Here is a 26,229-nt window from a genome sequence, read left to right on the forward strand (position 1 = left end):
GAAATGGTCTTGTTTTATTCCTGTTAATTTTTCCAATATATGGTGGTGGGCAAATAGCTAGCAAAACTATAGAAATTCAATCATTTTGCTAAGTGGACATATTGGGACACTTCTAGTGCTGAGGACCAAGATGAAGTCATACGCCATTTCTCATTCAGTTAGTTATCTAATGGCTTATTGAGTATACTGTCCTATCTCCTTCACCATCACATCCAAACCTCTCAAAGTTTGTCTGGTTCTTCATTAGAATTCTAAGAATAAAAATTAAATAAAATAAGAAACAAAAAGATTTTTATCAAACAATGTGGTCTGTGACAACGTTCATTTGAGCATAAAATGTAGAATAGCCGTCTGCTCCATATTTGATTTATTACCCTGCATTATTCTTATTCTGATCGAATTAAGAAGATAAAGATAGACGTTTTTAAAACAGGTAATGATCACTGGCCATTAGCAGAGACTTTGTACTTATCCATAAGTTGCAGGACAATTGCCTTTATCTGAAGCAGCAGGATAAAATAAGGAAGCAAGATATTCAAAAGAATCCAAGTTCTAGATTAAAGGGCCTTTAGATCAATTAGCGGCTTCTCTAGAAGTAGTTACTTTAGGTTAAACATTGTACCATTGCGGTTTGAATAAAAAAACACCGGAACAAATTACCAGAGTGCGCATGCTGACAAGTTCTCTATGAAAGAGAACTCAATAGGAAAAGAAAGAGGGATAAAAGCAAATACGAAAGTCAAACAATTTAAAGAAATAAAAGATTTTGAATAAAAGCTGAATTGCTTCACTCAGCAAATATATGATGTAATGGTCTTGTTTTATTGCTGCTAATTTCTCCGATGTTTGGTGGTAGACAAATACCTAGCAAAACTATAGAAATTAAATAATTTTACTAAGTGGACATATTGTGACACTTCTGGTGCTGAGGACCAAGATGAAGTTAGACGCAGGTTTCTCATTCAGTAATGGCTTGCTTACTTTATGGGCTCGGTTTTAAATAAAATGTATATTAAAGATTTGGCAAGTGACACCACAATGCAGTTAAGACCAGGCACTGCTAGGGCACATAATGCATATGGGAAGGGCAGGCCTAAGGGTTGTGTGAGGGCACCATGGAACGAAGGGCGCCACGCGGTGGACACAGCTGACCACAACCAGGGCGTGCACCCTGCCCTACATCTTTATTGGCCCTTGAGGAACCTCTCTCACTGGCCCGCTGTCTACCTGATGTAGAGGAGGAGGCTCCGAGTGCTTCTGTTCTGCACTCTCACCGGGTGCCGATACCAAGCAGTTCTCTTGCGATTTTGACATTCAGAGCGTTGACGCGCGTTACCATGGCAACACTGATACCATTAGTGCAGCGCTTGTGAGAGGAAGTCACTACAATGCATCCATTGAAATGCTGGCATCGAAGATCATCGAAGAGTGACATTTAAACATCTTTGCAACTCTTCCCGTAATAGCAGTTGCATTGCTGATGCTTCATCATAGCTCAGTGCCCGATCACAAGACTGATAGGTAATCCTGTAACACAGACTGGTCTTTCCAGTTGTTATATTGTCAAACTGATCTTGCAGATGAATTTTGGTAATGGTTCCCTTGGTGACTCTCCGGGCTATAGTGTGAAACTCTAAGTCGTCAAATGCCGAAGCATCTTCTACCCAGAAACTGACATCATGGGTGTAAGATGGGGGATGTAACGAGAAACACTGAAAGGTTTTCAGTTCATGTTTTCTGTACTGCTGCATAAATCGGTCATCTGCCGTCCACAGCATTCGCCAGTCAGGGATATCTAAAAGACACATGGTCAGTAGGTTCATGTTGAATGTCACAAGTAACACACCAACGTCCTTGACTAGCTGGCCTGGTGCTGCAGTCATTATTTGTCCGATAACTTGATCATCATCACAAAGAGTCGATGACATTTTAATTGAGTTACATTCTCCATTTACAACGTTCTTGCAGAAACTTAAAATTATGTGGCTGTCACGTTTTTCCATTTCTTCATTAACAGAACACTGTGTGTCATTGGTGATAAATGTTCGTTGGGATTCTATAAATTTCTCAACTGTATCCATCAGCACTTGAAGGTCAGCTGTAACACTGCCATTCAGAGAACCCAACACTAGGAGGGTCTCCAGGTAAGTTGGCATGGTCCACTGTGATATCAAGCACTTCTTAAAAACAGGTCCACTGAGAACGTACAAAGAATCAGAAGCAAAATCTGTTTCCTTAATTATATTGGAAATACAGTGGGTCAGTGATGGTCTCATATAATATAAGTGTTTACTTGGAGCTGTAGGATTCTCTGTCATAGTGTCTTGATTTTGAGAGCAGATCTTCTGGAGGTCACAAGAGCACTGGCAAGAACTTTCTGACATCTCTTCCTCAATGTAATACAGATCGTGCCGAGTCACGGAAAAAGCTGGAGTTCTGTCAAAATTGCATACAAGCGGTTGTGTGTCTTCCAAGCATTTAACGCTCATACTTCTTCCAAAGAAGGCTATAAGTTCCTCATTAACCATGCTGGTGGGATGACACCGATCTCTGTTCAATAAACATCTGCATCTAAATATACATATAGAAAGAAAAAAACAAAAAAAAACATTGAGAGAGCAATTTGGGGAATCTTACTTAAAGAGCTACTAAAGTTAAACAGAGGGTCATACATTACAGTCCAGATTTAAAGGGATACTATAGTGCCAGGAAAACAAACCAGTTTTCCTGGCACTATAGGCTCCTGGAGTGCCCCCCTCCCTCGCGCCCCCCCTCCCGCGGTGCTGAAGGGGTTAAAACCCCATCAGTCACTTACCTGTATCCAGCGCCGATATCCCTCAGCGCTGGGTCAGGCTCCGCCCATGCTCTTACCCCAGCAATGTCAGCCGGCAGGGTAGACCTAATGCGCATGCGCTCATATTAGGATTTCCCTATAGGAAAGCATTATTCAATACTTTCCTATGAGGAAAATCTGACACTGGAAGTCTTCACGCATAGCATGAGGACCTCCAGCTTCAGATAATGGACCAAAGGTCCGTTTCGATTCCGTAAGTCTACCAGACAGCCACTAGAGGAGGAGTTAACCCTCAGAGGTAATTATTGCAATTTCTCAGTATGGTTAAGGGACATGGGACATTGCACCCAGACCACTTCAATGAGTTGTCCCTTTAAAGTTCGCAGTTCAAGAGATATGCATAAATACTGGCAAACCGTCCATTGTTCCCTGTTCATTGTGGAGTATTACTGCTGAAATTACGAACAATAAATACACCACAGTGATAAAATAAAACAACATGCGTGTGTGTGTGTATGTATATAGTACGCAAACACAACTAATGAATTCACGCGCTTGACGTCTTCACTCATAATCCCTCAACTCTACCTTCCTTTACATCAATGACAGTTCCGAGCGAATTTTAACATTTCAGTCCTAATCTGAGACTTTTTTCAGGGAAACTCCCGTTCACAAATGGCTGTTGTACCCAGTATTTAGGTGTTCTGGTAGAAATGCCTCATTACCTTTCTATAGTACTGTCATAGTCCTCTGTGATCACAGCTGAAGGTGGTGTTTTTGTTAACTTGTTGATTATATCCAATGGAATCATGTTCTCTAAAGGCAAACTCCTAGTGAAGATGTGATTCAATGAGCCAGTTACATGGAATGATTTCTCTTGGCTTCTGTTTAAAATAATAAAACATAAACCATTCATGAAAACACTATTAATAGTCAAACCGCTTAACCTCTTACTGACCAATAGCACACAGTCTATGTCATGATATGCCTAACCCGTCATTAAGGAATTAAAATAATAAAAATTTAAAAATAAAAGGAAATTAGAAGTTTTTTAAGACATACAAGTTCATACACAATAATTAACAGTACAAAGTTATAATCAAATGTTCTTTTGATGTATATATAAGAGCAAAGGACATTTATATTTACTTATTTTTAAGAACCAGTTGGGCACAATAACATCTTCAGTTAGATGAAGGAGTTGTGGTGCCAGGAGGCCCCAGGTTCTGTCTTATCTTTAGACGTTAAACCCCAAATCCTGTGCTCCAGTGCCGGATTGCACTGCTCTCCTGTCCTTCTACTTTATGAAATCCTAGATAACGGAATGCTTGGGCAGCATCAGACAGGAGCACCGCTGATTTGGTTAGAGCAGTCAGCTGAAATGCAAAGGCAATAAGTAGCTCCCCCCAAAAAAGAATGTGAAGCTACTGATTGACAAAATGTGTTGATTCTCATTTAAATATAGGACACTCGAGATATATTTAGTTGCAGATAAGTCTATTAAAGTTCCACTGTACCTGTATCCTGTGCACTGGTATCCATTGTGTTCATCGCACCCAAAAGGAACCACGGAGGTCAAGATGAATCCTGCTTTTGCTGCCATGGCTGTCACTTGCCAGCTGTTATGCCACTCTCTCATTGGTTGATCAGCCAGCGTGCCCCCCTGCCCTTGGCACAAGGCCACATGGATATCTCCATTCTGGCTGAGGACATCTGTGCAACTAGAGAGCAATGCAGATCTTTAAATATTTCAACACACAAGCCAAAGCCAAACTTTCAAAAACCTTTCTACAATTTGGCAGTTTTTAGCTTTGCTCTTTTAGGCTTAAAATATGCAAAGTCAGTTCTAATGTGTGCACACCCCTGGCCAGTTCTAATGTGTGCACACCCCTGGCCAGTTCTAATGTGTGCACACCCCTGGCCAGTTCTAATGTGTGCACACCCCTGGCCAGTTCTAATGTGTGCACACCCCTGGCCAGTTCTAATGTGTGCACACCCCTGGCCAGTTCTAAATGTGTGCACACCCCTGGCCAGTTCTAAATGTGTGCACACCCCTGGCCAGTTCTAAATGTGTGCACACCCCTGGCCAGTTCTAAATGTGTGCACACCCCTGGCCAGTTCTAAATGTGTGCACACCCCTGGCCAGTTCTAAATGTGTGCACACCCCTGGCCAGTTCTAAATGTGTGCACACCCCTGGCCAGTTCTAAATGTGTGCACACCCCTGGCCAGTTCTAAATGTGTGCACACCCCTGGTCAGTTCTAAATGTGTGCACACCCCTGGCCAGTTCTAAATGTGTGCACACCCCTGGCCAGTTCTAAATGTGTGCACACCCCTGGCCAGTTCTAAATGTGTGCACACCCCTGGCCAGTTCTAAATGTGTGCACACCCCTGGCCAGTTCTAAATGTGTGCACACCCCTGGCCAGTTCTAAATGTGTGCACACCCCTGGCCAGTTCTAAATGTGTGCACACCCCTGGCCAGTTCTAAATGTGTGCACACCCCTGGCCAGTTCTAAATGTGTGCACACCCCTGGCCAGTTCTAAATGTGTGCACACCCCTGGCCAGTTCTAAATGTGTGCACACCCCTGGTCAGTTCTAAATGTGTGCACACCCCTGGTCAGTTCTAAATGTGTGCACACCCCTGGTCAGTTCTAAATGTGTGCACACCCCTGGTCAGTTCTAAATGTGTGCACACCCCTGGTCAGTTCTAAATGTGTGCACACCCCTGGTCAGTTCTAAATGTGTGCACACCCCTGGTCAGTTCTAAATGTGTGCACACCCCTGGTCAGTTCTAAATGTGTGCACACCCCTGGTCAGTTCTAAATGTGTGCACACCCCTGGTCAGTTCTAAATGTGTGCACACCCCTGGTCAGTTCTAAATGTGTGCACACCCCTGGTCAGTTCTAAATGTGTGCACACCCCTGGTCAGTTCTAAATGTGTGCACACCCCTGGTCAGTTCTAAATGTGTGCACACCCCTGGTCAGTTCTAAATGTGTGCACACCCCTGGTCAGTTCTAAATGTGTGCACACCCCTGGTCAGTTCTAAATGTGTGCACACCCCTGGTCAGTTCTAAATGTGTGCACACCCCTGGTCAGTTCTAAATGTGTGCACACCCCTGGTCAGTTCTAAATGTGTGCACACCCCTGGTCAGTTCTAAATGTGTGCACACCCCTGGTCAGTTCTAAATGTGTGCACACCCCTGGTCAGTTCTAAATGTGTGCACACCCCTGGTCAGTTCTAAATGTGTGCACACCCCTGGTCAGTTCTAAATGTGTGCACACCCCTGGTCAGTTCTAAATGTGTGCACACCCCTGGTCAGTTCTAAATGTGTGCACACCCCTGGTCAGTTCTAAATGTGTGCACACCCCTGGTCAGTTCTAAATGTGTGCACACCCCTGGTCAGTTCTAAATGTGTGCACACCCCTGGTCAGTTCTAAATGTGTGCACACCCCTGGTCAGTTCTAAATGTGTGCACACCCCTGGTCAGTTCTAAATGTGTGCACACCCCTGGTCAGTTCTAAATGTGTGCACACCCCTGGTCAGTTCTAAATGTGTGCACACCCCTGGTCAGTTCTAAATGTGTGCACACCCCTGGTCAGTTCTAAATGTGTGCACACCCCTGGTCAGTTCTAAATGTGTGCACACCCCTGGTCAGTTCTAAATGTGTGCACACCCCTGGTCAGTTCTAAATGTGTGCACACCCCTGGTCAGTTCTAAATGTGTGCACACCCCTGGTCAGTTCTAAATGTGTGCACACCCCTGGTCAGTTCTAAATGTGTGCACACCCCTGGTCAGTTCTAAATGTGTGCACACCCCTGGTCAGTTCTAAATGTGTGCACACCCCTGGTCAGTTCTAAATGTGTGCACACCCCTGGTCAGTTCTAAATGTGTGCACACCCCTGGTCAGTTCTAAATGTGTGCACACCCCTGGTCAGTTCTAAATGTGTGCACACCCCTGGTCAGTTCTAAATGTGTGCACACCCCTGGTCAGTTCTAAATGTGTGCACACCCCTGGTCAGTTCTAAATGTGTGCACACCCCTGGTCAGTTCTAAATGTGTGCACACCCCTGGTCAGTTCTAATGTGTGCACACCCCTGGTCAGTTCTAATGTGTGCACACCCCTGGTCAGTTCTAATGTGTGCACACCCCTGGTCAGTTCTAATGTGTGCACACCCCTGGTCAGTTCTAATGTGTGCACACCCCTGGTCAGTTCTAATGTGTGCACACCCCTGGTCAGTTCTAATGTGTGCACACCCCTGGTCAGTTCTAATGTGTGCACACCCCTGGTCAGTTCTAATGTGTGCACACCCCTGGTCAGTTCTAATGTGTGCACACCCCTGGTCAGTTCTAATGTGTGCACACCCCTGGTCAGTTCTAATGTGTGCACACCCCTGGTCAGTTCTAATGTGTGCACACCCCTGGTCAGTTCTAATGTGTGCACACCCCTGGTCAGTTCTAATGTGTGCACACCCCTGGTCAGTTCTAATGTGTGCACACCCCTGGTCAGTTCTAATGTGTGCACACCCCTGTTCAGTTCTAATGTGTGCACACCCCTGTTCAGTTCTAATGTGTGCACACCCCTGTTCAGTTCTAATGTGTGCACACCCCTGTTCAGTTCTAATGTGTGCACACCCCTGTTCAGTTCTAATGTGTGCACACCCCTGTTCAGTTCTAATGTGTGCATTTACGAACCTGTGAAAGAATCTTGCCAGCAGTTCCCTGTTCTTCTTCACACCAGCCTTCCTTCCACAATGCGGGAAGTTGAATATAACTCTATCATAAGGAGCATGAGATGACCACTCGTAATCTTTCAGCCTGGTAGCATCTACTCCAAAGTGGACGACCGCTCCTGTGATATAAAAGGCACAATAAGTCATTTGTAGATAGGTTTCCTCTGCTAGAGAGCCTAGTTTTATACATGGATTCTTATAACAGAAGAAAGCAGATATACGCATGAGAGAGCAATATAGATGTGGAAATAGGGTGCGAGAGAGTCATGGTATACTTACAGCATGGATAAAAAGTAGCTAAGATAAAAAATTACAGCTCCCATGATGACTGGCCATATTTTTTCTAAGTCCCGAATGTCTGCCTATGTCCAAGCATTTACTTATTTTTAATAAATAAACTGCAGAGGATCAAACCAATCTGCTATTAACCAGTGAATATGTCATTCATAAATCGCATGGAAGAGAAATTTATGTATGTAAAGGTATATTCTCTGCACTATGCTGGAAAAAAAACACCAACAAGTGTCTCATTTAAAAGATATACCGAAAGGGACACTCCAAGCACCATAACCAATACAGCATGGAAGCTCTCAGCTCTGAGCTAAGTCCAGAGGTGCAGGACTTAGCACTGGGGTAGGTATACTTCGGCACTCCAGATGTTATGGAAAACATCGCCAATAATAGTCTTACAGCCATAATGCTGGCAAAGCATTATGGGAGATGTAGTCCACAACATCTGGCGTTATGAAGGTTACCTATCCCTGCTTTAGCACGTGGCTGAGAGCAATCAGAGAGCGCCCGACAGACCCCAGATAACAAATCAAACAATTACCAAACAGTTTGTGTACTTACATTGGGAGGAGGTGGGGGCACCCCTGGAGCTATAACTGCCACAGAGTGCTGTTGTGCTAATGGTGTTTGGAGTGGTCTTTTAATTAACCCCTTAAGGACACATGACGTGTGTGACACGTCATGATTCCCTTTTATTCCAGAAGTTTGGTCCTTAAGGGGTTAAAGACGGCTTCCTGCATATTTCTCTAAAACACAACATGGTGTCCTGAACTAGACAGAGCGCCTACCACAAGAAGCCATTTTACCCTCAAATAAAGCAAACTGCATCCTCCAATAGCTTGCTCATCCAAAGATAATTTAAAACATTACATGTTTACTTTGGCCAACACATATATAGATAAAATTGTATTGACAGGTTTGGATGGACCAATTTTTATTTTTTTTTTAAACATACTTTCTAGTCTCTATGTGTTTGCCAACACAATGCAGAGGGAATTTTAAAATACTTAACTTAAAATAAAAAAAATAAAAAAAGTCAGCTTTAAGTAAGAATACCAATAAATGAAACCAAACACATTTTACCTTTGTCTCTAAGATGCTGCACATTGCTCAAAGTAAAGGGCTGCCTCGTTATGTTCTCTTCATTATCATAGCACGTGGCAGTAATGTGATATTTGCCGTGACTGGCATCACAAAGGGAAACAGAGAAAGAAAAGTTTCCTTCACCCACCAGCAAGACATTAAGTGGTGTCACTATCGTTTCCTCATCTGAAATTTAAAAAAAAATGCAGTTGATAAATACAGAAAAGCGGACCAAGCTGAAGATAATCTCTTAGTTATGAAGAAAAACATGCAAAAAAATAAAAATGCAAAACTGTGGGGTATGCTAAAAAAAAAAATCTTAAGATTTAGGCTACAACTGCCCAGCTGTAACTAAGATGAATTGGAGAGTTTTACATTTTGCAACTCAATTTTTTTATTAATTGAAATATGTGTTTAGTGAATAATTCCCTTTAAATGGGTCATTCATTTATTTGCTGCAAAACGCCCATGGGTCAGAGTGGGTGAGATTCATCAGAATCTATGGAAAAGCTCTCACAAATCATTGAAACTTTACAAAGCAGACACACAAGACATGATTTTATACAGACAGGAGAAAGGTAAACATCACATCAGATCTAGCCTGCTAAAACATGCAATGTAAACACATTCATGCTGATCTACAACTGGACTCTGCCTGTACTATAACCCAATAATAAATACAATCAGTCTGAGTAAAACCCACAAATCTACCACCTGGTAGAAGAGTACACTATCAGCTCTGACAACAGGTCACACCCCCAAATTAGGCTGTAACAGAGGTAGATGTTATCACATCCAACGCGATTTTAACTCACCCATTTTCATACGTCAGATCCAACCCAGGAAGTTCGTTTTAAGTCTCTTCCGTTCATATCCCCTCTGTGTCACTGTAATGTTATAATATACGAGTCATATTTACACAGGATAGAATTGTAAAAAAGAGAATTTCAGAATATTTAAATGGGGTCTATTCTACAACACGTTTAGTTTTTTTTTGTCGGCAAGCCCTGGTATAATTTTCAAAGTCTTATAAGCAAATAAATAATCTGAATTATAGTCAGTGTCTGCTGTGAATAATATATAAAATATATTTACATTATACCATATAATATGAGAGCCTGATTAACATAATGCTCCAAGATTGCTTTTATGTAAAACTGTAACAACCCACCGTCACTTTAAGAGACTTTTATAAGCGATCAGTGAAGCAAACATTATTATTATTAACAGAAAGCATGCAGCATCGGGTCGCTGGGGGGATTTAATCAAACCATGCCTCCTGTTCCTTACACGTGGGTTGTCGCAGAATGCGCATCCTGATGATGTCATGGTTGCCAGGCAACCTGGTGACCACATTTAAAGCCCTATCCTAGAGACTATATAAGGCTAATAGGTGAGCTTTTTATTGTTTGTTTTTGTTTTTGTTTTTGGTGTGTTTGTGTTTGTTATTTTTTTGTTATGTTTTTTTTTTTTTATCAAAAAGAGATGCATTCACTAAACTTTAAATTGATAAATTTATGCCAAAGTAGCTTTTGGGTTTGGAAATAGAAATTGCAATGTTTAGTGAATAAACCTCTAGATTTTCACATGTCTGCTCGCCAGAGCAATGTATATTTCTGGTTTATTTCTTCTTATAAAGAAAGGGCTCGAGGGCTGAAAGTGGGCTGAATTTGTTACATCCCAAATCTGCTTCTAATGACAGGGAAACCAGATTATTTTCCTTAACAAAATTTAGGGGTGCATTTTAATTAAAATAAAAATGGATATAAAAGTCAGTAGTTTTTTTTTTTAATTCTTTTTATGAAATTGTTTTCTTTATTTGACATGTACAAATAACATACAATTCAATTCAGTTGAATTTAATTATGTCTATACTTAAAACATATATCAGGCATATAAGTACAAACATTTATCAAACAACATATATCGCATTGAGCGTATCTCACATTTCTTGTACATGGGAGTCCAGTGATATTAATTTCTTAATCAGATCTTTCATCTCTACATTGTCTTGTTCATTAATATTTTAATGTTCATTAATTGCCAGCTCCATTCATTATTGAAATAATAATTGATTTATTATATTTTTCCATGTTTGAACATTTTTAGTTTTCCTAATTCCGACTATTAGAATTTTAAAAGCTACAAAACAATGTATAATGAAATTTCTTTCCAGCTTTTTTAATTTAGGCCATCTCAAATGTAATAAGGCTACCTCCGGCACAATCCTAAGTCTATATTCTATCATAGCGCCCAGGTAAGGGATGAGGGATTATAGCTTCCTTGGGGAGTAGGTAGGATAAGGAAAGAAGGGATGAGTGATTATAGCTTCGTTGAGGAGCAGGTAGGATAGTCCCTGACACCGGGATCGAAGACAGTGTACGCAGGCCAGTTTGGGAGACGAATGCTCCCCGTGGTGGGCGTTCGGTGATACGAACCGGCGGCCACCCAGGGTAAGCACACGCTAACCGTTCCCTTGCGGTCTGCGGTTTTCACACCTCGCTAGCGATGTGTGAACATTCTAAGTAAACGTTCTAAGGTGAGTGCCGTGCGCCGGAGCGCCCTGCGCGGTCAAACGGTATATTGCAGGATTTTATGGTAAAAATTACAGAAAGAGGAATATAAAAAAGGGGAAACACACATTCTAGGAGGGCACATCCACACATATAAAACAAGGCAATTCACAGTTTAGGCAGTCCCGCACAGCATCGTTTTGCACTATGAGCACTAGATGCCTATGAATAAATTGCACCTGTGTTTTGGACTCACATTTGCTGCCACTATTGGCATGCCAATACATCTAATCCTTACTTTCTTTTATCGAAGGTTATTATCAACAGGCCTTTAACCTTGAGAGGAGTCTTAATAAGAAAGTGGTACAGATCTACTGATAGGGTCACTTTAAAGCAGGGGTAGGCACTCCAGATGTCGTAGACTACATCTCACCTAATGCTCTTAGAGCCATGATACTGGCAAACCATCATGGAGATGCAGCCCACAACATCTGGAGTGGTGAAGGGTGCCTACCCCTGCTTTAAAGGTTATTCATGACTTAATTGTGTGACAGTTCTTATTGATATATTCAAATTATTTAATATTTTTGGGTAAACTTTTAAAATGATTTAATATTTTGAAAAACATGTAAATATTGTGTGGTGTTTTTTTTTAAATATATTGATATATTTTTTTTTATATATTAATATGTTGATAAAAAATTCATTTTAAAAGATTGTCTAAAAAAAAAAAATTAAATAATTTGAAAAACCTTATCCAAAAATGTTAAATCAGTGCCATAGTCTGTTACATAAACACAATCTTTATTCAGAGCACTTTATGTATGCTCCTATAATAAAGTTTATTTGGGTATTTACTATTCACGGTGAGTTCAAAGTAAATTTCAAATAAGACTAAAGTAGCTGAACTGACCTAGAGAACGTATTTTGGAATTCACTTTGAATTCACCTTGAATTCTCACTTCTTTGACTAACCCCATACTTTTTCCCAAAACCTAGTATGACTCATTAGCTTAATATTCAGCTTAATTTTTTTATGTCTGTCTCTGCTTTAACAGAATGTCTGAGCGCTTGTTTTACAGACCTGGGTACGGGTCTCTCATAAACTCCGATGGACATGGGGAGGTGTGGATGGATATTGACCCTAGCTCTAAGTTCAAGCAGTACGGCTGGAGATGCACCACTAATGAGGATTCTTACTCCAACAAAACCCTCCTGGGCAACTGGAACCAGGATCGGTATGATCTCTGTAAATTAAAGGAAAGGAAACCCATGCCCTCCCAGGTACGTGGCACAAATACTGATGTGTGGTTTCAACAGAGGTATTTTAATAGCAGAAACTAGAAGATCCATTTGCCAAACCAAATATACATGTATTCTTTATAATAATAATAATAATAATAATAATAATTAAAAAACGCCTGTTATCTGATTGGCTGAGGCTTCTACTCAAATCATATCGTATGTTTTTTTTCAATTGTTATATATATTTTTTTTCTCTTATTTCTCTTATGGAAGAGTGTATTGACCCCCCCAAAAAAAGATTGTAAACACCTGTGCTAGAATATGGTTTGACAAAAACTACAGGTGTTGTGCATCCTAAACACTACATAAACTGTTGTCTTGTGATTACCTTTTTGTGTACAATAAATGAAACATAAAAATCTAGTACTATGTATTTGTTACACGTGTTACAGCTTTCAATATATAAGTCAACAAGGGCACACAATTTATTCCCTTGAATACCCAAATCAATTATAAACCCCTTTATTTTCAAATAGTTTGCAGTATGCAATCTAGTCCATAACAAATCATTTACCCTTATTTATATTTTTTTTATGATGACCAGCTTGTAGAGGAACACATTTCTTTGCCAGAAGCTACTGGTCACTAATAAAATGCCTATAAATTTGCTGAACATGTAAGCTCATACCCTACTTTCAAACAGTACAGGAAGTTTCACTGGATCATGTTATTCTTACAGACATGAAGGAGGATCTGTCCTTTCACTGCCAGCATTACATTGACATTCCAGAGACTGATAAGGATTGCTATAGCAGTTTGAAATACCTTTATTTTAGAAATATATGAATAACTGTAAATACTGTATTTGGGCATTAGAGATGCAGATATTTTTACATTGTGTTGCCATTTTGCATATTTGCTTTTATACTAACATTTCAGACCCTATGCGAAATGTTGAAACATAAAGGACACTGTATACGGTTTACGGCTCTACATTTCTCAAATATTCTTATATAGGTTAATCAAATAAGTGAAAAATAAAAAGGGTGTTAATTTAAAATTTTAAGCTAGTCTGCAAAGCAATCCATACACAAAATTGCTATATTTAATGATATGTTTATGCTAGCTGCGCATTTCTTGCTACAAATAAATGTTATGCTAATATTTTTTAAATCATAAAGTGCTTGGTAGTGCAGGGGTTTAAGAGGAAATCTGCAATTCATTATGGCACCTCGAAAGGAGAGCAGAGAAGCTTCCTTGTGCCCAAGATTGTGGTTCGGCTCTCACATGGGAGAGTCTTTACCCACTTAGTGTATAGATGTCTAATTACACTGAATAGAAACTGGTGTTACCGTATTGAACTCAGGAGTGGTTACAAACAAGAAACCTATGGAATCCGAGAAGGGATCAACCTATGCAGACATGTCACATCCGTCCGCTTTAACTCGCTGACGCCACCTATTGGTGTTTCCTGGGAAATATGTATATTTTCACATGTAATAAATTCAGGTTCTGCTATCATTTATTTAACATAATTTTTAAGAACATATTTCTAGTTACTAATAACCCTCCTACGTCTTCTGTTTCAGTTTGCCCATTATTATCAAACCTCCCACTCTGTTGAGTACCCCAAGAAAGATACCTCTATCAACAGGCAAGGTAAGTGAAAACCTCTACAGAAATGTAAGTCACTCAGTTCTTCAGCTTCTTCTATGCTCTTACTGAAGGTCCCACCTCAAAACCTGGCATTTCTTGTCCAGTGTACCATTACTGGTCCTTTCTTATAGTTTAATTATTACTATTTCAGCCATCCTGCTATCTTTCACATAGTTTGACATCTGTTTACTAAACCTCTTGGGGCTAACCCCTGTCTGTGGTATCAATCTGAGCCCCTTAGGTACTTCTATTACTCCGCTAAAGGGGAACCCCAAGTCCCCTATTATTATTATTATTATTGTTATTATTATTATTGGTATTTATATAGAGCCAATGTATTCTGCAGTGCTTTACAATATTATGAAAGAGAGAAATTTAAACACAATGAGACAATTACAAAATTATTCAGGAACAATAGATAGATGAGGACCTAAGCCAGAAACCGAGAAGTATATAACAAGGTAGCTGGAGCTGGTGAAGTAACGTGTTTATTGCTGGAGTAAGAGGCTAAAATACAGCATTTGTTTAGTCACTTGTGTATGAAGTACAAGGTGGCAAGCAGGTAGTATATGATCAAAAATAAGGGTAGATAGTCCAGTAAAGTATTGCTTGGGTGCCAATAGATGGTCTAGGATACTTGATAGAGTTCCTCTGTGGATGCGTCTAGTGTAGACCGTTCCGTATATGTAAATACAAGAGAGGTAGAGGCGACTAATGGTATAGTATGAAAGTTCAGGGTGTGATAGGTAACAAAATGTAGAGAACTCACATTCAAGAGAGCTATGGCCAGCTCTGGTGTGGATTGCGTACAGCGGTATAATCCCCGCTTATGGGATATGTAGGGAGGGGGTCTCCGTCAACACCGTCTGGTAGTCCAGAACGCGGAAAAGAAAGACAGAAAGCGACAATAGTGCTCTCAATTTTGATGTGGTTCAGTGTGCAGATAAGAAGAGGTAAAAAACTCACATTTGAGGGAGCTATGGCCAGCTCTGGTGTGGATAGCGTACAGCGGTATAATCCCCGCTTATAGGATTTGTAGCGGCGATACGTCCGTCAGCACCGTCTGGTGATCCAAGGCTCCAATATAGAAGAATAAAAAGCAGCAATAGTGCTCTCAATTGTGATAGGTTAAGAGAGTAGTAGAGGAAATAAAATAATACTCACAAAGATAGAACAGAGGTACTGCTCTATGGATAGGCGCTGGTGGTATGATCCCCACCTGGGATTTCTTGGAGTACTGGAACTTCAAAATTGCCAGTGGAAGTAAAATTAACCAGGAAAGGTTAAAATGCCAGGAATAGGTAAAAATTGTTTAAAGTGCATAGAGAGTGCAATAAAAAGAGGATTGGTACAATAAAGTAGCCAAAAAACTTTTATTGATCTAAAATACACAATAAAATACAGAATTAATAACCATAAACGTGTTTCACCATAAGTGGCTTCTTCAGAATGGGCTAAACGAATATGATCAGTTAGTCATGTGACTAATTCTGGCCTGCCATTGCCGTTTTATGTTGGGATGAATCTCACGTAACAATGTAGACATGTCGATTCTGCATTGTCAGCGTGGCTCAGTCCATTGTTTGCCAAACCTTCCGAAGCAGATCACCGGCCATGATATTAGAACATATAATGAAGCATTCACTGGACTTGTAGAAGATTCAAATATTCTAGTTTATTCCCTTAACTGTAACCGTCACAGAAAAAAACTCCAGTTTCATTTGTTACACGTTAACGTTAATGCAATAGACTAAAAACGTTAAATCTTATACATACTGTATACTTAGAGTGCTCTCCTATTTGCTTTAATATAATTGATATAAAACACACAGTCTTGTTCTGGGTATATTGTTGAAGACTTCGTATGTCCCTACATAGTAGCTCACGTGTATGACTTTTCACGTTTTTAAATTGTTTACATGACGTGCCGAATACGTTCTTAATTTCAGTAATTATTACATTATTATAGTTTTTGTTTATTTTCTTCCACAACAGAGTGCATATTCAATATTCTTACACTAAATGCTTTCAAGCAATGGGACATTAACTCAATATTTTTTAAATGCCATTCCTACAAACTATCAGGCGCTCAGTAATGTCACATACATAGTTTAAGAACAATTATACCATGCCTACTACAAATCATACACTGTCTCAATGACAGAGAGGATATACATTGGTTTATTTATATACGGGGAAGGTTAAGCCTTCCCAACCTTGACATACACATTTATTTATTTATTTATTTATATGCCGTGTCACATCTACTGGGTTATCATTCATATATTGTTTTCCCTTTGCAGTATTCAAAAAAGAACCTCACATATTCCCAGGACATCAGCCAGAACTGGACTCAACACAAGGCAAAAATCTTATCACGACCTGCTACATGATTGACTTTCGAGGTGCTACCCCACTACCCACAATGCATTAAGCAAGAAGATGGTCTTGTTTGCATAATATAAAATTAAAGAGAATTTTACTTACGTCACGAGGAACTTCTTTGTCTTTTTCTTTCTTCTAAGGATTTATACTTGGACTACCTTCTTGTGATAGAGGTAACGAAAGTGTCCTAAATAGGATTCTTCAGTGTTACAGTCTTCTGTTGCAGCAAAGGAAAGAGTCTGCAAACACACTTAATAATGAGTAATATGTATCTTAAAATGTAATAAACATATATATTCTAAAATGTAATAAACACAATTGCTGTATGGTCTTGTATGATTTCATTAGAATGTCATTTATTTTAACTGTCAATATTTATTTGCTGTGCTAAGATTGGAGTTCTCTTTTAGAATTATTAGTTTGCATGGTCAGACTGGTCAAGCCGATACCAGCTGAAGCCAAGCTCTAAACATCGTCCAGACTTAACTTAGTTCTTCATTTTGTGGGAGAGATGAGTAGGAGAGAAGCCTATGCCATCCTATTCAATGTAAGCTCGTTTGAGCAGGGCCCTCTTCAACCTATCGTCCCTGTAAGTTTTTGTAATTGTCCTATTTATAGTTAAATTCCCCCCTCTTATAATAATGTAAAGCGCTACGGAATCTGTTGGCGCTATATAAATGGCAATAATAATAATGAATGAATGAATGAATGAATATCCTGACAACGATAAAAAGAACAATTAACCTCTTAAGGACCAAACTTTTGGAATAAAAGGGAATCATGACATGTCACACATGTCATGTGTCCTTAAGGGGTTAAAGGACCACTCTAGTGCCAGGAAAGCATACTCGTTTTCCTGGCACTAGAGTGCCCTGAGGGTGCCCCCACCCTCAGGGACCCCCTCCCGCCCGGCTCTGGAAAGGGTAAAAGGGGTTAAACTTACTTTTTTCCAGCGCTGGGCGGGGAGCTCTCCTCCTCCGATCCGCCTCCGATCCTCCCCGTCGGCTGAATGCGCACGCGCGGCAAGAGCTGCGCGCGCATTCAGCCGGTCACATAGGAAAGCATTCATAATGCTTTCCTATGGACGCTTGCGTGCTCTCACTGTGATTTTCACAGTGAGAATCACGCAAGCGCCTCTAGCGGCTGTCAGTGAGACAGCCACTAGAGGATTAGGGGGAAGGCTTAACTAATTGATAAACATAGCAGTTTCTCTGAAACTGCTATGTTTATAAAACAATTAGTTAACCCTAGCTGGACCTGGCACCCAGACCACTTCATTAAGCTGAAGTGGTCTGGGTGCCTAGAGTGGTCCTTTAAAGGGACATTCCACAAATTAAAACAATGATCTCACTATATACTAGATATACCTCCTATGACAAAATGTATGCATCTAATTATGCATTTTACATTGGGGGTTTATCGAAAAATAGTTTGGAAAAGCTTCTGTTCTTTAGGCTGATTTCTTTGCAAGACCTCCCCAGCCCAGACTTTCTGTGGCTGTCCAATTACAGACTTCTCAATGCAGCTCAATGAGAAGTCTTTGGAAGGCAGGTGCTCTGGGTAATTGCTGCCTCCTGAGTTTAGCTCCACTGAGCTAACCAAACCAGGAAGTAACAGGACTGGTTGTCTGATTGACAGCCAGGGATGAAACAAGGTTTATTTATAAAACCACCAATTTCTATCGAAATCTTCACTTTTTAAAATATCCCACATAGAAATACAAATTGATAATCAGTGTGTGTGTGTATATATATATATATATATATATACTGTATATACCATACCAAATTAGATAGTGAATCATAAAATGTAGAGGAGAGAAAACCATCACATGAGCAGTTTGGTGTATAGATCATACCTCTGAAGTTTACAGAATTCTCTACCATTTAGGAGTTAAATTATTTTATTTCTGTTTATGCAGCCCTAACCACACCTCCCCTGACTGTGACTGACACAGCCAGCATGAAAAAAAAGTTTGATTTTCAAGCACATGTTAAAGGATCACTATAGTGTCGGGAAAACAAAGCGGTTTTCCTGACACTATAGTGCCCTGAGGATGCCCCCACCCGCAGGGTCCCCCTCCCGTGGCGCTGAAGGGGTTAAAACCCCTTCAGCCACTTACCTTAATCCAGCGCCGGGCTCCCTCGACGCTGGTGACCTCTCCTCCCCGTCCGACGTCAGCTCCCCCATCCAACGTCACTGGAGCCGAATGCGCACGCATTTTCTCAATGCTTTCCTATGGACGCTCTGCGTGATGGAGGCGAAATTCACCTCCACCGTCGCAAATGCGTCTCTAGTGGCTGTCCAGGAGACAGCCACTAGAGGCTGGATTAACCCCAAATGTAAACATAGCAGTTTCTCTGAAACTCTTATGTGTACATGTGAAGGGTTAAAACCTGAGGGACCTGGCACCCAGACCACTTAATTTTGCTGAAGTGGTCTGGGTGACTATAGTGTCGCTTTAACTTGTTTAAAAGTTTTTATGTCCTGCTCTTTAAATTATTATTATTATTATTATTATTATTGCCTTTTATATAGCGCCAACAGATTCCGTAGCGCTTTACAATATTATGAGAGGGGATTTAACTATAAATAGAACAATTGCAAATAAACTTACGGGAACAATAGGTTGAAGAGGACCCTGCTCAATCGAGCTTACATTCTATAGGAGGTGGGGTGTAAAACACATTAGGACAGGAATTTGCAGTCAAATAAGGTGGGCTGCCCTTTAGGAGAGGGCAAGAGACAGGTATGTGAGGTAGAGGTTAGTCTTGGGGGCCATAAGCTTTCCTAAAGAGATGGGATTTAAGGCACTTCTTAAAAGATGCAAGACTAGGGGAGAGTCTGATGGCAGTAGACAGGCTATTCCATAGGAAGGAAGCCGCCCGCGAGAAGTCCTGCAAGCGCGAGTTGGCCGTACGAGTGTGGACAACGGACAGGAGGTGGTCACGGGCAGAGCGGAGAGACCGAGAAGGGACATACCTATGGATCTGTGAGGAGATATAAGAGGGGCTAGAGTTGTTCAGTGCTTTATAGGTGTGAGTTAGTACCTTGAATTTACTCCTATAGCATACAGGAAGCCAATGTAAGGACTGGCAGAGGGGTGAGGTGTGAGAGAAACGACTAGAGAGGAAAATCAGTCTAGCAGCAGCGTTCATTACGGACTGTAGGGGTGCAGTACGGCTTTTGGGAAGACCAATCAGGAGAGGGTTACAATAATCCACGCGGGAAATTACTAGAGCATGGACAAGCTCCTTGGTAGTATCTGGTGCAAGAAAGGGGCGGATGCGGGCTATGTTTTTAAGATGGAATCTACAGGATTTGGCAACATGCTGGATGTGAGGCTCAAAGGTGAGACCAGAGTCAGGTATGACGCCAAGACAGCGCGCTTGCAAGGATGGACTGATGTGGGTACCACAAACTTGAAGGGAGAGCAAAAGAGGAGGATCAGTATTAGGAGGAGGAAAGACAAGGAGTTCAGTTTTAGAGAGATTGAGTTTCAGAAAGCGGGAGGACATCCAGTCAGAGATGGAAGAAAGGCAAGCAGTGACACGTTGCAGGACGGCAGGGGAGAGGTCCGGGGAGGAGAGATATAACTGGGTGTCATCAGCGTACAGGTGGTAGTGGAATACAAAAGAGATAATACGTTTGCCAAGAGAGGCAGTATAAAGAGAAAATAGAAGGAGACCAAGGACAGAGCCTTGGGGGACTCCAACCGAGACAGGACGCGGTGAGGAGGTATAATTAGAAAAAGAGACACTGAATGAGCGTTGGGAGAGATAAGAGGAAAACCACGAGAGGACAGAGTCACAGAGACCAAGTGATTGAAGAGTTTGAATTTGAATTACACACAGGATACTCCTGCAAAGTCTAGCAGGCTAGTAACCGAATAGGAGATAAGAAATTCTAAATTAAACAGACTGTGCATTACTAGAAGTGTAAACATTAGATGACTATTTACAGGAAGTGTTTAGGAAGGATGTGCAAGTAACATGCAAGGAGGTGTGACTAGGGCAGCATAAACTAAGTGATGTAACTTCTAAATGGCAGAGAATTGAGCAGTGAGACTGTGAGGGCATAATCTATGCACCAAAACTGCTCAATTAAGCATTTTTTCACTAAGCACCAAATTTGAACTATGTAGTTAAACTTGGTTCAACTCATCCAGAACCTGTTAAATTCACTATTAGCCAAAAAAAAAGCATGCACGCTGAGCCAGTCTGAAATTCTCATGACTTCAAATGAGACGATAATTTAGCTGACACCTTTCAGACTAAACAAATTCAATCTGTAATATCCACCATACAAATAATCACAAGACATATCTTTTAAAATTTCTATTTATTTATTGAAAATACAAGAAAGACCCTCTCACTGTTGAAGATAAATGATATGATTGCATAAATGCAGCGTTACAATTCAGCAGTAAATTCAGATTTAACAGATTAATGCCACCCAAAAAAACTATTTAGATATACAGGTTAAGCAAAAAATATATATTAGAAATGACGTGTTATTTTATTTTGTTTTGTATAATTAATGCATGAATTTATTTTATTAACAGTAGTAAGGTTAACAAACGCACCAATGATAAATTAGTGACATATAACTATATATAGCCAGGAATGGCTTATCCTCATATTGGCTGATGTTTGAAAAATACATTTCCCATGAAGCTTAGCCATTCAGCTGTGAAGCCTGACCGAACCTTGATAAAGCTAATCCACAGCCATCTGTCGTTAGCGATTACTGCCATGGATGTATCTACCTGTGCTTGCCAAATATGTGCTAATTAAACAGAGGAAGATATTTTCAATATTAAAGGAAAACTATAGTGACAGGAAAACAAACTTGTATCCCCCTCCCTCACGCCCCTTCTGTCACTTACCTAGGTCTAGCGCTGATGTCCCTCGTATCTGCCTTCACTCCTCCACCGCCGACATGAGACCTTACTCAAATGCACAGCAATGGCCGCACTCACATTAGGATTTCTCAGTTATACAATGCTTTCCTACAGGGTCTAGGGCAGGCATAGGCAACCTTCGGCTCTGCAGATGTTTTGGACTACACCTCCCATGATGCTTTGCCAGCATTATGTGTGTAAGAGCATTATGGGGGATGTAGTCCACAACATCTGGAGAGCCGAAGGTTGCCTATCCCTGGTCTAGGGTGACGCTGGACATCCCCATGCATAGCTTCAGGATGTCCAGTGTCAGTTAGTAGCGTAGACATCTACTAGTGGTGGAGTTAATCCTAGCAGGTAATTATTGCAGTTTCTTAAAAACTGCAATAATTACTATTGCAGGGTTAAGGGAGCTGGAATACTGCACCCAGACCACTTCAATGAGATGAAGTGGTATGGGTGCCTATATTGTCCCTTTTAATATTTTATTTTTTCTACACAGATGCATTTTAGGATTCATTTTGAGATTTGAATCTAAAAACAAAAAACAGAGGAATCATTGCTATTTTGTTCCAAATTTCAAAAACACATTTTAATATTTTTCCAGATGTTCTATGTTGATTATTTAAACATAAGGAACTCATGTAACGAGAACATTCCTCCTGCTGTGTTCTATTAGGCTGATTCACTAATGGTGAATTTATTTAGTAATCACTGAATTAGAGTGAATTTCTGGCAAATTTCGGGTTAAAGTAGCTCATTTATAACATTTCTCCAACTCCACTATAGTCACAGCTATTTAGCCTGAATTTTGCAATCGGATATTTAACCCCTTAAGGACACATGACATGTCTGACACGTCATGATTCCCTTTTATTCCAGAAGTTTGGTCCTTAAGGGGTTAATTCACACTATTCGTTGATTTCAGTGAATATACCCTAAACCAAGAATGGTGGAGAATTGATAAGGAAATTGGACATTTTAGGCAAAATAGTAAACTTATTTAGTTGGACAATATTCTAATTCTGCCTAAAATGTTGTAATTATTATCTGCTCAGTCCCTCACATTTTACAGTTGAATTAATAACTTTGTCAAGTGGGGATTCTCTAGGGCAGGGTTGCCCAACAGGTAGACCCCCTAATGTTTTAAAACTACAACTTCCATGGTGCTTTGTCATTCTAAAGACATGCAAAGCATCATGGGTGTTGTAGTTCTACAACATCTGGAGATATACCTTTTGGCCACCCCTGCTCAGGGAATTAAAACAAATAATACCAAAATAATTGAGCTAAAAATATAGCTGATTTGGAGATATTCTTTGGGCCTAAATTGAGCTATTTCCCAGTGGATGCCTGATAATGAATGATTTAGTGGATAACACTGTAAGAGTATCCATTTATCAACCTCTCCGCACAGATCAAGTTTTTTAAAGGCATTGTTAGATAAAGCGTGAGTCCATCATACAATTTAATGGCCCCACTTGTGACAGATCCAGTTCTCCGTGTAGGTTTACCCACATAGTAGGTATCAGACAAACATTGTTAGGGTGTTCATTGAATGCTTCAGAATTAACTTCCTAACAGTATTTTGAGTACTTTGTACAGACAGTGAAGGTTCTGTCTTAAAGGATTATTCGAAGCACCATGACCACTTCAGTGATTTACAGTGGTCATGGTGCCTGGAGTCTGATTGTACATCGTTTCACTATGAAACAGAGTACTTACAGATTTTATTCTCTCTGCTGCCAAGGATGTAATTCATTGGGCCGCCATCAGCCAGCCCGGACCTAGAGTTCCGAGCTGGCTAATGCCAATTCTGTACAACTTTCATTGCACAGACTGACATTCGTTGTCTGAGAGCGGTCAGCTGAGGTCTCAGCCAATGAATGGTGACGGCATCGGTTTCTTGCTTCTTCCGCACTGCACAATTCCAAATAGCATCACCAGACCACCAGGCAGCTTCGGAGCCCACAGGGGAACCATGGCAGAGGGCAAACCTTTGCTAAACGTTTTGCAACATTACCATGGATCTGGGCGTAGTTACTCCTGGCATTATAGCACTATGGGCTCTAGTGGTAAGGATGCTTGGATTACCCTTTCACATTGATGTATGTACATTGTTTAACCAGAAAATGTATGGAAGACTTTGGAGTGTATTTACTAAACTGGGAAATGTGGAGAATTTAAATAAAAATTGCTAAATTTAAGTCTAAAAAACCAACATAGGAAATAATGTCCAGCTCAGCTTTTTATTTTGGATATTTCAAGAAAATGTTTCATTCCCGTGTCAATGATCCGCAGTTCCCACAAAAAAAAAACATCTAGTAATTAACTCCATTGCGTGCAGTAGGACATTAAGGTTCCCTAAGCAGCCACTAAGATTGAACTGTCCTTCACAGATGTCATAAATTAATTTCTCAATGTCAGGGTACCTGCGGTCTCTACCTCCGAAAGAGGTAGAGACTTAGCTGTTCCTCCATCCAGACGGCCTGATGGCTCCCTTTCCCACGGTCTATCCGGTCATGCAAGGCCGGCCGCGAGGGAGTGACTGCCTTTTACAGCATCTAGGCAGGAAGTTGTCATCAGGACACTCCTCCGGAACGACCTGTCACTCAATTGCTGCAGGACCAATCAGGACGCCTCGGAGGCGTGGTTACTGCTCTGAACAGGGTATTTAACAGAGCTTCTTTCATTAGCTCATTGCCCTGTCGTGGTTCTAGCTTGTTCTAGTCACTCAGTGCTTGTGTATTCTATTATCCCTTTTGGTTTTGACCCGGCTTGTTTACCTTACTCTGCTTATCTCTGTTACCCTTGATTCGGCTTGTCTCTCGCTTACCTGTCTTCTGTTACCCTCGACCTCGGCTTGTCTTTGACCATTCTATACTGCACTACTTACGTTAGTCCGGCCATTCTAAGGTCCGGTATACGTATCTGGCTACTGTTTGTACTCTGCGTGTTGGATCCCTGTCCTGATCTTGACACTCAAACAGTTAAGAACAAATTGCATGCTTTTGCTAGACATCTAGCTTATGGAATATTGATTGCTGCTATCATTCTCACCATCTTAAAAGTGTTATTCAGCCTATTCTAAACATACTTCATTCAAAACTCGTTTATATGTAGAAATCTCTGATTTAGAGCTATTTTATCTTTCAAATATGGTGGTAGTTCATCACGTTATGGCAAGAGTTTTTTGAAATTATCTGAAATTAGGCTTTTAATCCATAAAAATAAATCTTAACTATAAAGCTGGGCTGAATTATTTAGAAATTTATTCCTAAATACTTAATATTAGTTTTGCCTCTGTATCTGCATTGTAAATGTAAAGCCTATGTACTGAAGGGACAGTCAACTGGTCCAGGTGTTTACAGGTTTGGTAAACTCAGTGGAGCTAAACCGAAAAAGCAGCAATTGCACAGAGCACCTGTCTTGGAAAGACTTCTCATTGAGCTGCTTTGGGAAGTCTGTGATTGGACAGCCACAGAAAGTCTGGGCGGGGACAGAAGGGGAGGGCTTGCAAAGGCAGCAGACAAAAGAACTGCAGCTATTGAAAGCTTTTTCTAGATATATGCTGAGAGCAGAGATACATAGAGAGATACCCTTGGGATGAGATTAAATTGGTAAATCTCACAGTGATATCAGTTAAATCATAGATAGAACAGAATATTTACCTAATTTACCTTTCTCCTTTTTTAGGGGAGATAGATTATTTCAGTGTTTACTTAACCCCTTAAGGACACATGACATGTGTGACATGTCATAATTCCCTTTTATTCCAGAAGTTTGGTCATTAAGGGGTTAAAATAGCTCTGTATGGATTATGGATGGAGAGATAATTTAAAGGACATAATATCAGATAGCTGGTGCTAGTTAAAAAGTGATATAACCATATTTTATGCCTGTATACGAAATCAATATTACCTAATTCCGAGTTATATTTAGAGCAATATTACGTTACAAATTACATGTAAATGTTTCTCAAATAATGTGTAATAAAATTTTGTTTATTGTAAACTAGTTGTAATAAATACAAATAAAAGATAAGGATTTTAGAAATGCAATTGTATTTTTGTTATGAATATTTTTAGTAGAGCGTACCTCAGTAGGAGGATTCGGAAGATTAAATGAGCCATGATATTACATTACATTGCATTACACTTTTATATTAGAGGGCTCTGGATTGTGATCTCGACAGAAATTATATGTAATATTTTGCAATAAATGAGCTAATTCTAGGTTTGATAGGTATTCTAATTTATATTTAAAACTGTAGTAAAATTTGATTTATTTACTGGATTGTTGTATGAATTGCCTACTTCCACATTACTTTGTTGTATCATTCATTGGTAAGATGGAAATGTTACTTGGAAAGCCTACATCTCAGAGTCCTATGTTAAGTGTATCCAGAAAAGTAGCCGGGTTAATCCAAATTAAAAGAAAATCATAGGAAAACTGAGATATGTTCTTCATCAACGTCCTTGAAATTTCCAACAACTGTGAGGACTATTTTGCCTTTGAGGTAGATCCTAGCAGCCACATTTAAATTCATGTACCATTAACCTGAAAACCTTTAAAAAATATGGGGTTCTTAGCCTTATGCATCAAGTCAAACACTCTTATTGAAAG

General features: G+C 40.3%; 2 protein-coding genes across 2 annotated transcripts; one reads left to right on the forward strand and one right to left on the reverse strand.

Annotated features, from left to right (window-relative positions):
* Positions 1-25: 25 nt before the first annotated feature.
* On the reverse strand, positions 26-9,720 carry FDXACB1 (ferredoxin-fold anticodon binding domain containing 1). The gene is made up of 6 exons (XM_063435636.1): positions 9,717-9,720; positions 8,902-9,087; positions 7,490-7,646; positions 4,312-4,515; positions 3,520-3,678; positions 26-2,571 (listed from the first exon to the last, which is right to left on the reverse strand). The coding sequence occupies exons 1-6, from the start codon at positions 9,718-9,720 to the stop codon at positions 1,419-1,421; spliced, it is 1,863 nt and encodes a 620-aa protein (XP_063291706.1). The 3' UTR covers positions 26-1,418.
* Positions 9,721-10,232: 512 nt separating this feature from the next.
* Positions 10,233-16,806, forward strand: CFAP68 (cilia and flagella associated protein 68). The gene is made up of 4 exons (XM_063436030.1): positions 10,233-10,294; positions 12,473-12,698; positions 14,249-14,318; positions 16,619-16,806. Exons 2-4 carry the CDS (start codon positions 12,474-12,476, stop codon positions 16,747-16,749), a joined length of 426 nt encoding a protein of 141 aa, XP_063292100.1. The 5' UTR covers positions 10,233-10,294; position 12,473; the 3' UTR covers positions 16,750-16,806.
* Positions 16,807-26,229: the final 9,423 nt, after the last annotated feature.

Source organism: Pelobates fuscus, chromosome 11 (assembly GCF_036172605.1).
Source record: "Pelobates fuscus isolate aPelFus1 chromosome 11, aPelFus1.pri, whole genome shotgun sequence".
Classification (NCBI taxonomy): Eukaryota; Metazoa; Chordata; class Amphibia; order Anura; family Pelobatidae; genus Pelobates; species Pelobates fuscus.

Excerpts from the sequence above, each read along its gene's own strand:
- FDXACB1 (XM_063435636.1), bottom strand. Across the intron at positions 7,647-8,901 it reads GCAGCATCTTAGAGACAAAG|GAGCGGTCGTCCACTTTGGA; the intron begins GTAAAATGTGTT and ends TTTATATCACAG. Across the intron at positions 3,679-4,311 it reads TACCAGTGCACAGGATACAG|AAGCCAAGAGAAATCATTCC; the intron begins GTACAGTGGAAC and ends TATTTTAAACAG.
- CFAP68 (XM_063436030.1), top strand. The coding sequence starts at position 12,474 with ATGTCTGAGCGCTTGTTTTACAGACCTGGGTACGGGTCTCTCATAAAC. Across the intron at positions 12,699-14,248 it reads GGAAACCCATGCCCTCCCAG|TTTGCCCATTATTATCAAAC; the intron begins GTACGTGGCACA and ends CTTCTGTTTCAG. Across the intron at positions 14,319-16,618 it reads TACCTCTATCAACAGGCAAG|TATTCAAAAAAGAACCTCAC; the intron begins GTAAGTGAAAAC and ends TTCCCTTTGCAG.